The sequence below is a fragment of the Passer montanus genome, unplaced genomic scaffold (genome assembly GCF_014805655.1).
Source record: "Passer montanus isolate IOZ18808 unplaced genomic scaffold, ASM1480565v1 scaffold62, whole genome shotgun sequence".
Taxonomy (NCBI): Eukaryota; Metazoa; Chordata; class Aves; order Passeriformes; family Passeridae; genus Passer; species Passer montanus.
Window position 1 is genome coordinate 408,399 of NW_024371260.1, and position 15,798 is coordinate 424,196.

Here is a 15,798-nt window from a genome sequence, read left to right on the forward strand (position 1 = left end):
CAGCTCTTTTTAGTTTTCTTTAGGAGTTACAAATAAAAGGCAGTCATAGCACAGAGAGAGAAAAGAAAATAACCGTGATGGCCAGGGAGCTGGATAACCACATGCTCCACTTCTCCTCCTCCTCTCCTTCATGACCTGCACTTGTCATTGCTGACAACCCTCCAAAAATACTAAAAATTGTTGTATTTGTCCTTCACATTCTGTAATGTATCAACCAGTACACAGCTGGAAGAGATAAGGAACTCTGGTTTGCTTCCAAACTGAACACTGCCTTGTGCTCAAGACAAGCCCTATGAGGATGGCCACCCTGTGCCTGTAAATCACTGTTCACAAGCAGAGCTCCCACACTGGAGGACACAGCACTCACAGCAGTTCCTACTCCGTGGTGCAGGACAGCCCAACAGCCTCTGCTGACAGAATGGGCACAACAGGAACAGAACAACAGAAAGCAGCAGCTGAGGAAGAGTCACTCTCTGTCCTCACAATAGGAGCTGAGTTTCACCCCTCAGCACATCCCCAGCTCTGCACATGCAGCTCACACCACGCAGAGCTGCAGCTTCACGTGCCACAGGCACAGCTCAGAGCTCTGCACAAAGCAGGGAATCTGTGAGCCTGCCAGGAAGCACAAGTGTTTGCACTGCACTCTCTATCTGTCAGCTCGTGCTGTGCCTGCTGAGCCCTCTGAGTGAGCATGAAGAGCTCAGCCCTTTCCCAGCTCCAGGGGCACCCGGGGCACCCGGGGCTCAAGGAGCTGCCAGCCAGGAGAGCAGCACACATGGCTTTCCCAAAGTGCCTCCCCACCTGAACCAGACAATCAGAGTTTGTAAACGTCGTACCAGGCATCGCGTGTACAGGCACAGATTCAGAGACCACAGAGCACTAACACTATTTCTTGCAACTTTAGGAATTTTGTTTAAAAAATGGAATCAAGGAAGTTCCAAGTTTCGCTAGTGACAATGCCTGAGGTTAGACAAACACACTACACTGAACTCAAAGCTTGATATAAAGACCAGCAAACTCTATCTCTCCTTTTCATAAATTACGCAAATAAGTGTCCTGCATTTGAGGAAACTGCATAAAGATCCCACCACCTTGACCCTGAAGTCTTTCCTGCTTACACTGACAGAGGATAAAGGCAAGCTCTGGTCCCTCTCCTTTGTTCCTGGCCATGGAGCCCTCTTTGTACCACACCTGTGGAAGCACCTTAATGAGGATGTTGGCTTAGAGGGTAAGCAAGGAAGCACAAAAGCATCATCAGGGGAGAGGGAAGCAGCAGAGAGAAGAGCCAAGTCACTAAATAAAAATGATTCTGTTTCTTGTAATGAGAAACATGTGCTAGCAGGACTGTTACTGAAGAAACAGTGAAGAACTACATTTTTCTAATCTAACTTGCTGTCCTTAAGGGTCTACAGCACAGACTGAGGTCTGGTAATGCCATAATTCTTTCTGTTCTGGAAAGCTCAATAATATTCTAAAATACTCCAAGCAAACCTGTTTCAGAAATTCAAGCAGAGTGCCTGGGGAAAGTGCTGATAAACAGAGACCCTGGATTTCAATGTCGATGACCTTTTACTGTGCAATACTGGCTACAGAGGATCAAGCACAATCTGAGACACCAAATCATCTCAGAGAACACTCTTTTCCTCATCCAGAAGGGACCATTCTTCTTTATCCTCATGCCATCTTTTCATATGCAGTGGATGTTAAACCTGTTTTCAAAAAAAATGCATTTCTGGATTTGGACTGAAAGACTTCCCACCATAATCAGATTCTCTTCCATGGAAGGCAATAACACTCACAGTTCTGTCTTAGTGTAATGGCTGAATAGGGAATTCTATAAAGGTTTAAATTCTGTATACAAACCCCCGTTCATTCCAAGCTGTGACAGTTATCTAGAGATAGATTTACTGACACTGTCATATCTAAGGGTTATTTTCTCAGTCACTAATTAGGTCTTCATGGCTCCAGACACCGGAATTTACAACTTAATGTTGAACTACACTCATTCTCTGGCAATTCCAATTTATGGGCATGGATATTTTGGCTAGACTGACCATGTATGCAGCACAAGGCAGAGCCATTGCAGTCTGCAGCAAGAGCTGGTCCCTTTTGGCCATTCTCAGAGTAACCTCACCAACCTTCCCACTAAAATGAACCAAGGGGATCGGTCGTAAAACGGGTCGCGCCCATCATTGAAGAGGTCTGATCCCTCCTCAGTCCCAACGTCGGAGCCAGTGTCATCCACAAAGGCCTCATCATCAAAGTCCTCCATCTCATCCTGCTGCTCATCTGCCAGCTCAGTGATGTCGGAGTCGGCCGTGGAGAAGGTGGGGGAGGGCGTGCGGTCGGCCAGGCGCTCGTTGACGCAGCCGTGGAAAATGGGGGAGCTGCACATCAGCGAACGGACACGGTTAACAGCGTCAGCACACACAGCCCAGAGCAGCTCTGCTGCCACCAGCACAGACACCCTCCACAACCAGCAGCGCCTTCAAACCACCTGCACTGCACCAAACGGGAGGGACGGGGCTGCCAACAAAGCCGGGGAAAAGTGTCCTTGAACGGAGCAGGAAGCAAATGAAAAGGAACAGAAACATGGCTGAGCATACAGAACTTGAGAGGACATCTGTGGAACACAGCTACATTTCTCATTTCCAACACAGCTGTTCTGCAAATAAAAATATTGTAAAGGTGCGGCCGACAGCAGGAAATATCAAAGAATCCCATCAGACTCTTCCCAAACTATTTGAAGCACACATATGAGAGACTCTGGACCACTTTTCCAGCGTTCTTCGAATTCTCACAGCTCTGCTCCAGATGGAACTTAGCAGGTTATATTATTTTAAAATAAATTTGTAACTTACTAAATGTTCACTCAAAGCAGATTCTACCACTAGACACCTGAACTGGCAACATTTTAAAGAGCATTTTCTTAACCATATTTAAAGTCTATTCCAGACCCCTGAAAGACAAGAGCCAGCTGGCACAGAGGCCCCTGCGCGTTGAGCTGCTGTCCGTACCTGCCCACGAGCTTGAACCAGTGGAAGCGGTCGTAGAAGGGGTCGCTGCCGGTCATGGAGCCCTCGGGCTCCTCCTGGCTGCCCGAGGCCACCTCCCCCGCCCGGTCGTACATCTCCCGCATCAGCTCCAGCCTCTGCCTGCGGGCACAGAGCAGCCACAGCTCAGACAGGGGTCACGGAGGCGCAGAACACACAGCCAGTGATCACCTCGCTGCTTCACCTGCACCAAGGGACACCCAACAACTCAGGAGGCTGTGCCCCAAGTTTGGTGCTTCACTAATTCCCCAAAATATTAGAGCCTGGTTGTCAGCCAAGCCCATAAGCACAAGGCAAGGTCACTGCAGAAGCTTACATAAATCTTGGATTTCAATTCACTTCTAAATATTCCTCTTTCACATCTAATTCTGGCACATTTTTTTGCTTCAATTTTTTTATCAGACCATGTTACTGAGAAATTTTGGCAGTTCTTTGTATTCCACTCCAGAAATGTGGGCATTTTGATTCAAAAGTGAACCAATTCCATTATAGACTCTAATTATCCATTTATTTTATTGTAGAAAACAAGTGTTTCACACTGCAAGATCCTCTGTCTGGAAGTTATTAGTAGGAAAAAAGTTCTTCAGTCAATATTTAGAGAATGGGGAAAAGAAATGTCATTTACATGTGATGAAAATAATTCAGATTGCAGTCAGAATTTGTGACAGAATTTGTGTACTTCCACAGAAATAAAATCTTTAAGATTTTTATCATAAGTTATGTCCTATACTGCCAGGTTATATAAAGCAGGTGGCAAGGAAATTATTACAGTGGAAGGACTGAAAAAACTAATGCACAGAGATGAGCTGTGATGAGTCTTATTACATTCAAAAGATAAAGTCTAACCTCAAATTGCAAAAATTAGATATGAAGGTAATGTGAGAAGCTGGAGAAAAGTGCACTTGTTCAAACAATCTGAAAAGCTGGTGTTTAGAACATCCCACACTGTCTAGAAAGTTTGGGAGGACACAGAGAAAAACCAGAAACCGATAAGGAACAGCGGGGGAAGAAATTTTCGAGTGAAGTTCCTCAGACACAGGGAGTTTTGCTCTCTGAGAGCACGGACATACTTGAGTTTTTCCAGGGACCAGTAGTGCGTTGCTCCGTTCTTCAGGTCCTGCACCTCCACGGCCACCACGGTGCGGGGGAAGGGCCGGCGCTCGCGGCTCTTGTCGGGCTCGGCGGGCAGCAGCTCCGGCGGCAGCGGCGAGTACAGCGTGTCCGTCAGCAGCACGAACTGGAACTGCACCTGCACGACACGGCGCTGCTGCTCAGCAGGGAGATGCTGCACGGGACACTCCCCTGACAGCCCAAACCACCATTTTCTGAACCCTTTTACAGCCCAAACTGATAAGCAAAAGACTACAATTACAAGAAACTCAGAGCATTTACAGCAGGATTATACAATCAAAACTGATGGGTCAGAAAATTCAAAAACTGGCTCTGCACGTCCCTACCTTTTTCTTTAACTCTACACTGATTGCATTGGCTTCCTTCAGGTACACTGCATTTCCCCAGAGCTGGTCCCTCAGTGAAGTGAACTGGTGGAATTTCCACTTCCTGAAAGCCCACTGGGCGAGTTCGTACTCATGGCGTGTCCAGGGCACTGGGAAGAGCAAAGAAACAGAGGAATAAAACAACGTGGCTTCCTCTCAAGCCCATCACATGCAGTATCCACCACTCCTGCTGACTGTGCCATCAAGCTCTCAACACATTCTCTGGAAGAGCAGAAAACAAACCCCTACGTTTTCATTATTCATCATGGAAAAACTGGACTCAAACTTCCTCAACATTAGCAGTGGAGATTAATGATCATGTAAATGAGATTTGGAACAGAGGAAACAAATCTTTTTCTGCTCCTGTTATTTTAGGTTATTTGGCAATTATTAAAGCCAAATGCTGAAAGAGAGGAATGAGAGCAAGTTTAATGAGAATAATAAATTATCTACTGTCCAGAAATGGAGTTATACAGACATGTCACAGCATTCTAAGAATTCCTAGCAAGGAGGAAAGAGAAATTTCAAGATTAAAACAAGGGAGCAAAGGCAACAGCGTTATTTTGTTTTAAGACATCTGAGCTCTGTTAGTGCCAGGAAGAGATTCCTTCAAGAGCACCAAATCAAAGCTTGGGTAAAACTAATCTAGTTTGTGCATCAGTTGTGTTTGAAGATGTAGGTCTACTGTTCAGGTGGAATGTATTCTATAAATGGGTATCTGAAATCTTGATGCTGAGAGGATTACAGATCAAGAACTTGCAGAGTTTTGCAGCTTTCCAAAGCAAGTTTTCTATTACAAGAGATGACACAGCAGCTGTTCCTTTAGACTTGGCTATATCCAAATTATTTTTAGCTTCAAACTCACCTTCTTCCTCCTCCTCTTCCTCCTCCTCTGTTGTTTCAGCTGCCAAGGACCGTGTCTCCACCTGCTTCTGCAGGGCCTGCAGTTTGCTCTCATAGTCCTGTGGGGAGAGAGGAGAGGCTGTGTAGGAGGACAGACAAGAGCCAGAGGAAGCTGAGAGACACCAACAGCTCAGAGCGACAGACACAGCTCAGACGTCAGAGTGCTCCCAGGTCACACCAGCACTGCTCCAGGGCAGCCTCCCCTGGAGAACACAGGGCCAACACCCGACAGGAGAGCTGGTCTCTAAACCACCACATTCACATGTACAGTGTCCAGAGAGGGAAAGCTTTAGGGTGTTCTTTTGGTGGGGTTTTTGCTAAAGACAGGAAGAAGGGGATTTTATTTGGAGGCGGCCTGCTGCTTTCAGAGAGGTAGGAAAGAGGCAGAAATAGAGAAAAATGCAAAAATAAATTTGAAAGGGGAGGATTATTCACCTTCATTTTCTCAAACAGAAGGATTAACAGCACCACTAATTTGCCTTTTTATTAAAAAGAAATAATTTCAAATATTAGTGGGGGAAGCACTTTGTTTTCAATTAGGTTTTCCCCATGGCATGTAAATAGCACTCTCTCACATGTGTATTTAAGACACCAGAAGATAAAATACCACCACGGCCCTGGCAGAGAAGTCTGTGCAGTGGCTTCCCCACGAGGAACACTTCAGCAACAGCTTCTGGTACAAAGGCATTTTCTTCCTGTTCAGACCTCATCGTGCCTTGAAATAAATGCTACTTAAACCTAATGAGCCTTTTATTATTTGCTGGCAAAACAAATACAAATTAGAGCAGACTCTGTCACACTGCTCTTGGTCTCAAAGCCTATCCCACGAGGGTATTTTATTTTTTTAAGATAAACCTTTGACATATTATTACACAAATTAAACTGGTTTCTCCAGATTTTTACACAAGAGCTACAACAACAATTCACTAAGGGCATTGCTGAGTTCTTAAGGAGAATTCTTGAAGGCACTCATCTTGTATTCCACCCTTCTCTCTTCCACAGTTCCAAATCCTAAAGTTCTTCTCCAGCGCCCAGTTTGCAATAATAGGTTCTTAAGTCCAAGAGCTACAGAATAAAAGCTTTCCATTTTCCTCCCATCCCCCTTTCGTGTCCCACCTAAAGAGCTGCATCACTTATCCACAACACGCTGGTGTCAGCTTCAGCCAGAAAGGCTTCAGACTCCCTTTGGAAAGGAGACACACCTCCACAACACTCCTGCAGCTTACAAGGAATATTTTCTGACAGCAGCACTAACAAATGGTAGCTGTGCCCTTGGAAAGTGCGGGATTTTGAATACCACAAATTCAATACCCCTGACAGCAAAACTGAACTTCATATGATGGGTGCATTTTCATTTTCTAATTTCCTCTTGAGTATTTAATTTGGCTGAAATGCTCCTCCTTCAGTTGTTCCTGCTCCCTTCACCCTGAGCTGGCTACTTACTGACACAGGAAGAAACTTCAGCCCAGCAGCTAAGCACTGCAAACAAAACAAATACATACCCTTTCTTTTGACATTCATTCTGAAATTCTTAGATTCACCAAAATCTATTCTAGACTCCATGAGACTTCTCATGAAGTATCAGACTTATCTACCCTTCTGAAATGCCCAGCATTATCCTGATTTTTATTTAACATAAAGACACTTTTTTGATCTATTTCCCCCATTCCATGCAGATAATGCTATTACATTTGAAACCAAGATAAAACTGGTGAGCTGCAAAGTGACAAAAATAAGCTTCTCTCACTTCCAAGGAAAGGAAAAATAATTTATTTTCCTGTAGTCTGAAGTTGATAATGTCATTTTGAACAGCTAAATTGTAGAAATGGAAAGCTCTTCAAGTAGAGTTTTAGGAGAATCTTTCCAGATTCTTTTGGAGAAACTGAAAAGTGGGAGAGGGAATGGGGGTTGGGGGAAACAAAAAAGAAAAAGAGCCCAACCCACCAACAACCCCACACCCCTCACACTCAAACCAGACAAAGCTTTTTAAATCCAGACTGGACCAGCCAAAGCAGAGCCCTGCACCACAACAGCTGAGACGTGATGCTGCCAAGGTGCTGCTGTGTGTGATTCTCCCCTGGATCTGAGGTGCACAGAAAAGTCCATTTCCTTTGCCTTCAATGAGCAAATAAAGGCAGAACAGCCAGCTCTGTGTTTTCTTCCAGAATTCAGATAAACAGCACACAGGATGGCACAATGGGGCAGCACTGAAGACGGGAATGGTGTATAGTTCCTTGTGCTACAAAAAGCTCTTATTTTCTTTTATAATGAATTTAAATAAGCTGAGATGGACAAAAGTCTGCTTTGCTACTTTCCACATAACAGCAGAAACACCAGGGTGGATGAACTTAAAAGAATCAGACTGAGTAACAATTAAAGAAACCTTTATAACCCCGCTGGAACAAGCCCAACCCCAAGATAAAAAATAAAAGCAGGACAAGCCTGCAGTCAAGTTTCACTTCCATTTCACTGATACAAGTCTGACACTTACAAGAGTATTTCATAGTTTATTGAAAGAGCACTTGTTACAATACAAACCAGTTCTGCTTTTCACAAGGCAGATACTTGCTCTTAAGACAATCCAAAACAACAGACAGATCTGAAAATCCCATTTAGTTCAAAGGCAGCTCACTGCTTTCTTTACAGTACAAATAGTTACACAGCATAGATTTCTCATGTGGCAGCTCCTGGAGAGATTTTTTATGGGAAGTATCCAAGAAAAATTTCAACAAAAAACAAATTTCAACATGTAAAGGACACAGTGAGGGAGATACTGAAACTATGCTGAATGTACTGATAAAAATAGCATCCTCTAGTTTGACAGATCCCCAAATTCAGATTGCTTGAGGGAGGATGCTGGAGTCACTCTGAGTGAGGAGCACTAGTGATGTGCATTCAATCCCACCCCAAGTCCAGTGTCCCAGTGAGTCCTGGAGAAGCCATCCCAAAGGCACAGGTGGATCCAAGCCAGCTGCCAAAGCACAGCAGCACTTGGCAAAGGCAACTGAACTTAGTAAAAGAGCACTTCCACCACGGATGCCACATTTCCATTACCCTGAAAGCCTTTTCACACCGCCATCAATGGAAGCAGCTGTCTCACTGTTCATTAACTCCATTAACACAGGATTTGGAGTGAGAATTGTGTGCATTTCTGAATAGTGCAAGGAGATCCACAGTTCTCACACTGCTTCCCCTATCAGATGAAGCACTGCACTACAATTCATATCAAATTCTTAAATATCCTCCTAAAAGACAGGAAAAAAGCTGCTTCCTTGAAGCAGACTGGACTCATCCTGACACTGACTGTCCTTTTTCTGTTCTATCAAATCCTACAGCAGAACAGGCAGGGCTGTTCCTCTAGTGCTGCACTAAAACAGGGGTAAGGCAGGCTGATGGCCACCTACTGCTCACCAGCACCACAGAGCTCTTTTCTGAGTTTTAGGCTGCAGTAAGTTGGCACAAACATTTTAGTGTTCGGCATTAAGGCACCAAGCAGCAGTTTTAGTCTCGTGTCAGTACACGTAGTTCCATGGATGCCAGAATGACTCCGTGCTCAATCACGTGGGGATTTCATACAGGCAGCAATCCTCCAGAACAGGGGCAGGAATGGGACTGCTCTGGTCTGCTCCCAGGGCCCATCCCGTGCAGGCCAGCTCTGTCTGCCTCACGTGTTCCTGTGGAACTGAGAGGCTTTTCCCAAGCATGCACGTTCCACAGAGTCCAAGCCCTTCTGAGGATATGTAAGAACTCACTATGCTTGACATGCACAAAACCGAGGTGCAATGCACTACTAAAACAGGATTCTAAAATAAAAACAACAGCAAAACATTACTTGCAGCCCAAAACTCATTTTGCAATTTGGATTCAAGCCCATAGGAAGTATTGCTCATCTACAAGCTTTCTTTTCTTTAAGAATCAAGACATTTCTGGAAGTGATGCTTTATTTCCTTTGTTCAAGTAGGCCAAAGCATGAGACAAATGCAAGTGACAAAGCCAGATGTGGACACAGACCTGAACCTGCCATAAAGCAAAGTCCCAAGTGATCAGAGCAGTTTGCTCTTTTAGGAGCTGGAGGACTGACTCTGTATCTCCTGCAGCAGAGGCCACCATCCCACCAGTGATACGTGTGCTGAGAACTGAGAGCTGACACTTGATTACTTTAGATGTAAATGGCACGTGGGTTGCAACAGCACCTACAACACGCCCAGCTGAGGCAGGATAGGACACACAAAAAAGGAAAATAAGCTTAAGACACTTGCCACTCACCTACAGCTATGCTGAGCCACACACAAGTAACAGTTACCAGTAGGGCTTATATTTTATAAAAAAATAAGCAACCTCAAGTAAATTCAGGATACTTGTGCAAAACAGCACAAATACACTGCAAAGTGGATCTACCTTACCAAATGTGGTAGAGTGTCCAATTTTGTTCTTACAATTTTATTCAAGTTAAATTTAAAAGCAAAATAAGTCCTCAAATATTTCTATTGGCTTACATTTAAGGCCACAGATTTTGCAAAGTAAGAGCAACTTTGTCTTGCACTTTTGGAAACTCAGAAAATAACCCAGTATCATTCAGGTTGGGACTCTCCAATTGAGACAAATCCTCAAAGCCTACTCCTCAATCACTAGTTCTTCAGTAATTTGCTTGGAACAATCTGAAGCAGGAATAGCAAGCCTTTGTGTTATGGCAAATCACCTGCAAGTGCAAACCCCTTCAGAGCAAAACAGACATGACAGATTTTAACTCGCATTTTGAGTGTGGGGAGAAGGAAATTAATCTTATTTTCTCTGCAAAGCAACCTTCTCCTTTATTAAACAAGTCTTGAATTCAAGTTTAATCCAAGACCAGAGGCACTAACATGAGGTATCACATTAAGATGAAACAGTTCAATTCTCCCATCTCACAGGAGAATTCAGCCAACGCAAAGTAGTGATTTATAAATCTTCCTAAGAATAACTATTTCAAGAACATCTCCCAGACTCATGCCTGAGAAAGCTGAAAACATAAAAGAATTAGCTTTTTGAGTGCACCAGAGTATTGAAAAATCCTAGTTCCTTTCCACAGTCTCAGTATAATAATTAAAACCTATTCTATTTAGAGATACAATGGGAATTAGAAAAAGCTTATTTCCAAATAATTGCTTCAGCATTATATATATATTCTGACATAAAATTCCATCCAGGCTGGTTTAACTGTCACAGCAATTTCATACCAATATTTATGAACTTAAGCAGAAGAAGAGACACCTACTTGGGGAGTGTGACCCAATAGCTCTTCTTAATTTCTTCATAAAAAAGCTACACGTATCTTGTCAGCCGACAACTTTTGGTTTATAGATTATTATTACTATTAAAAATCGAGTTAAGAGTGGAAAATATTGTTCTGAAGAACCAGATCCATTTATAAACAGATGGTCAGTTTCCTTATTGCTAAGAAAAAGGTCACAAGAAACATTCAATGCTAGAAACTAAATTCCTCTTTTGATTGTCTACATAAAACACGGGAGGAAGGTAGCACTTGGTAAGTTCCAGACAGTATTTTCAGCATTAGAAAAATGCTTCAGGACACACACACACAAAAACTTGGTAAATGAGCTAGTGGGAAGCTCTCCCCTCCATCTCCCTCCCTCCGAGTCTTCTAGTCTATGAAGAAAGTTCTTACAATTTCTCAGCATATGCTTCCCACGGACGCTGCTCTAACTGCAGGGCGGGTGCCCGGGGCCGGTGCCCGGAGCTGGGCCCGGCCCGGCCCGGCGCGGCCCCGCTCACACCGCGGTTTCCCTGCCCGCCTTCAGGTTGGGGGCCGAGAACTGCCGCCTCATGCGGGGCGGGGTGACGAACGGGCCGTGCTGGCCGGGCCGCTCCGCGTGCTTGGCGGCGCTGCCCTCGGCGCCGGGGCCGCCGTAGGGCTGGCGGTGCTGGTGCAGCTGGCGCTTGTGCTGGAAGCCCTGCGGCTCGGGGCTGGGCGGGCGCAGCGCCTCGGCGGAGCCCGAGGCCTGGCGCCGCAGCCCCTTCTGCGAGCCGCTGCTCAGGGAGCTGCTCCTCCAGCGCAGCGGCGGCTGCTGCTGGCCGCCGGGCTGCGGCGGCGAGCCCAGCTGCTGCCGGTTCACCTGGATGTGATCCTGGCTCCGCTGCGGCCCGTAAAGACTCCACAGCTGCTGCGCATCCTTGGAGGCAGCTTTGCTTTCTTTCTCTTTGCCTTCATCTTTGTTCTTGTCGTCTTCTTTCGGGATTCGAACCTCAATAACTTCATCCTCGGTGATAATGATGTGGGTGCCGGGACTCCACGAGTTCCTGTGTTTGGGGTTGCTTTTGAAGGGAAACCGGGGTTTGCGATTTTCAGGTGGAATAAACCGGTGAGGCATATTCTGTCGACGAAGCTGTTTTGCTATTTCCTGCTGCTGCAGATTTTTAAATCGAATCTGTTCTTGCCTCATCCAACGTAAACGCCCACGTCTGAAAGCTGGATCGCCTGCCATTAACTGAGACACACGCTCCTCCTTAGCGAGATCATCATTCTCGCTTCTCTTTGCCTCATCCGTGGGCTTCTTGTCCACATCCCCTGCACTGGCAGAGTTCGGGGACTTGGCATTAGCTACAGTTGACTGAGCTTTGTCTGGAGACCCTATCAGGGGTAAAACCTTCTCCATTTTTAGCATTTTATTTCTGAGAACTTTGATCTCTTCATCCTTCATGTTGTTCTGCTTCTTCACTTCTTGCAGAATATCTTCCAATTTGTCTATGTGCACCTTTAGGTCATCCACATCAGTTATTCCTTTGCCGTTGGCCATTACATCTTCAATCTTTTCATCTCCAACTCCTACGGTATCCCAGACATCCCGAGCGACAGCTCGCCACGATTCGCGCTCATTTGGGTCTTTTTTCCCATACATGGCACAAAGCTCCTTCATTTTAACAATGGCCAGAGCCTCAATCTCCTGCCTACTGTGCCTGAAGTCATTGAGTGCTACCTCATAGCATATCTCCTTCACAGCCTGAATCTTTAGGTCTGAGATGGTGACCCATTTGGAGTCTTTGCTAAGGCGTCGCCGCTGGGGTATCTGGTACATTTTAATAGGTTCTCGTTTCTTCCCACTGCTGGGGAGGCCACACTTTTTTACAATGGTTTGGAGCTTGCTGGGGGGCAGCTTCTCTCTCAGGGAAGTGATCAGTCTCCAACTCTCCTCACACGATCTCTTGTCCGAATCATCCCCACTATCAGAGTCTGCATCCTTTGGAAAAACAAAAATCAAGAAGTGGCCCCAAAATAACCAAAATTAAAATTGTAAGAAAATGGAAAAGCTAAACAAGAAGTAGCAGGCAAAGAAAACTAAATCAAAAATCAAAATAGAACAAGTGATAAGGAGGTCCCTGAAGACTGAGTGTTAGGGCATTAAAATGCATCTTCCAGAGTCATGGACTGCCAAAACTGGAGCTCTTCACTACATACAGATTAACATTATATTTAAGTCCTGTCATCTCATAATAGCTGATAATCTGAACTCTTCCCTCCCAAACCCTTCCAAAATCTTTAAATAGTCCGACTAAAACCAAGTTCCTGGTTTTATATCTTAAAACCAAGTGTCAACTGCAGTTCACACATGCTACAAAGACATGCAAATCCCCACCACACTCATTTGCCTTGGTGACTGCTGTTGCTTCTTTCAGCAAATCCTCCCCAGAAGGTGAGCACAACAGCCACAGAAGATGTCATGAGCAGCCAGAGTAAGTCGGGTTAACACTGTTAGTAACGTTGCACGTGGTTGCAGGGATGCTCAAGTTTAGAATCCATTTCACTACAACAGTAGCCAGAGAAGTGTTAGACGATAGGAAAAAATGAAACAGAAGCAGCCGAAAGGTTCAATGTTAAAAGGACTGTAAGTGCCACTATGACAGACGAAGACAGTGGTTCATACTCCAAGACTTGCTACAAGCTAGAAGGATATCCAGAATCAGAGTTTCAGAGGTGGGTTGTGGTTTGTTTGATTTTTTTTTTCCATTTGGCACCTTGTTGCTTAGTTTAAAGGAAAAAAATCATTATCAGTCTTGTCTGTCCGAAGAATGAGTTTCAGCAGAATGCAGAGTAATGACTTTCTGGTTTTAATTGTTTTAATACGAATTTTCTATTTGATATCCTTGATTTGTCTTCTTCTCAAACCCTAGAGCCTGGAGCTTCCACACACTTGCTAAGCATTATGCGCTTTGCTTCTTCATTACAAGTTTTCCACCTTTTGCTAAATGATTTTTAATGAGCAGTGCCTCGGGTTTCCATATGCTAGGAATGTCTGTTCAGATAAACTGCCACCACAAGTTAAGGATATCCATCATTGCTTACTGCAACCAGGAATTAAAATAGACCACTTTTCTTTAAAGGCCGATTAAGACATCTCTTTAACAAGCAAGAAGTCCTGTGTGTTACTGTGATCCAAACACCTTCAATGCAGTCAGTGTCTAATGCAGCTCTAACTAACATCCCTGTTTTCCACATGGAGATTTAGAGCACAAGAGAAACCAGGAACAGTAACAGCCACTTACTCTAAAACCAAAGGAACCCAGGTCATTGAGCCAGCACCAGATTGACATTATTGAGCTTCTTGTGACTTAATGTAGTTTTAAGAACAGTACTAGAGAACCAACTTCTAGTTTAGGTCAAAATATAACAAAACACTGGTTTAGAAACTCTTTGTGAGTTCACAGCTGACAAAAGTCGTGGCCTAAGGAAATAGCATCTAGCAAGCTGCACAGTGTAGTGGAAACCAAAGGTTCCCTGGAGGAAGCCCCAGTGTAGTTGGACCACTCAGGGATACAACCAGAAAGGTAAAACATGAACTACTCCAACATTAAGTCACAAGTTCCACGGGACTCTGATAGTTACAAAACTACCATAGAACTACTTATAGGTAAAGCATGTCTTCGTATCAAAAAATGATGAAGAGACACTGAGTCATTGCCCTGTGTGCACTCAGAGGTTACCCAGACCAATTAGTGCAGCTATAATCAAAACTCCAATATCAACTGGCCACTGCAGAGGCATTGTGACCATTTTAGCTCTATTACACACATTTTCACAATCAATTTGTAAAATGGAGAACAACTACTTCTATTCCCTAGTAATACTAGCAAGGCAAAGATGCTTTAGTTGGCAATTTTGGGGGCCAAGAGCTATTGCTTATTTTTTGTACAGCACATCTAACAAATAAACATCCAGACTGGTTGGAATCTCAGCATAAAACCAAAGCAATCTGGTAAACAGGATAGCTAGCTTCTTACATCTGAGATTATACTCCAGTTTACACCAAGAAGAATATTTCTATCTCAATATCAGTCTTACACAGCAGTAAGTTAGAGAACCTGGTTCTGCAGCTGGCTATGGAACAGTGTAAACACTTTTAAGGTACACAGGCTGAAATGCACTCCCAGATTTCCCACTCATCATTCAGCTAGGGCTGCATGGGTGCACTAACCCTGTCCATCCCAGGCTCTGCACACAGCAACACAGAGATCATGAGCTGTGCCAGCAAGCTCTGCTGTCACCTGAAATATTCTTATGGAGCACTGGGATAAGCAGGATACTGCTCCCTGACCAGGATCCCATTTGGTATGATCCCCTACAACTAGGTCAGGTGTCCTTCAGGAACTGCTGAGGCATGTAGGCTAGCATTGCACCTTTGTCCACTCACTGAAACCAGCAAGAACAAAACCAACTTGAATAAACCAGCATCTTTATTATATTAACCACTCCACTCTCTAAAGAATTTTCCCTTAATCTGAAGTATTTGGGGAAATAAATTCCCTTCACAACACTTTATAAATGCAGCCTTATTGGAAGCAGCTTCCCAGACAGCCAATTTCACATCTTTAATTCATACAATAGCTTGTGCCAGTCAGCTAAAATTTAGGGGAGGGAATTCCATTACTTGCATCTCATTTGACACATTGCCAAAAGTTACTCAATACTCAAACTATTTTTATTTTCACATTTTTACTGTACTTTTTTTCTGCTACCCAAATTTTAACTAAAAATTCCAGAGGCGAAACATTACATTAGTCACATTTAAGCTTTTTTTCTGAACTAATGGTCGCCTTGGTCAAAGTCTGCAGGCACTCCTCTCGATCCAAGAAATTAGCCACTTGTGATGAAATAATTAGAGATGCAGAAGTCTCTAAGTGTGTAATAGGAATTTTTTTTTTTAATTATGCAAAGTACTGTGGAAGCCACAGTACTTTGCTCCATTCTGGCTTGGGGAGAAGAGCAAGAGCTTTACAGTGCAAAGCCCAGCATGCATTTAACCCCCAGTTTCAGTGGTCTCCATCTCATACGACAAACATGAATTGGGAGTTTG

At 44.2% G+C, this 15,798-nt stretch overlaps 1 protein-coding gene across 9 annotated transcripts in view; it reads right to left on the bottom strand.

Moving 5' to 3' along the window:
• The window catches only part of KIF1B (kinesin family member 1B), a 77,236-nt gene that overhangs the window by 26,020 nt on the left and 35,418 nt on the right, over positions 1-15,798 (bottom strand). For 5 of the 9 annotated variants that reach the window (XM_039727702.1, XM_039727698.1, XM_039727700.1 and 2 more), the window contains 5 exons: positions 5,415-5,511; positions 4,511-4,659; positions 4,124-4,302; positions 3,018-3,155; positions 2,139-2,387 (listed from right to left, as the gene is read on the bottom strand). In XM_039727702.1, coding sequence (XP_039583636.1) covers positions 2,139-2,387; positions 3,018-3,155; positions 4,124-4,302; positions 4,511-4,659; positions 5,415-5,511 — 812 coding nt within the window. Of the gene's footprint in view, positions 1-2,138; positions 2,388-3,017; positions 3,156-4,123; positions 4,303-4,510; positions 4,660-5,414; positions 5,512-7,939; positions 12,688-15,798 lie in introns of those variants that run through there. The other 4 variants (XM_039727705.1, XM_039727704.1, XM_039727703.1 and 1 more) reach the window with 2 other exon arrangements.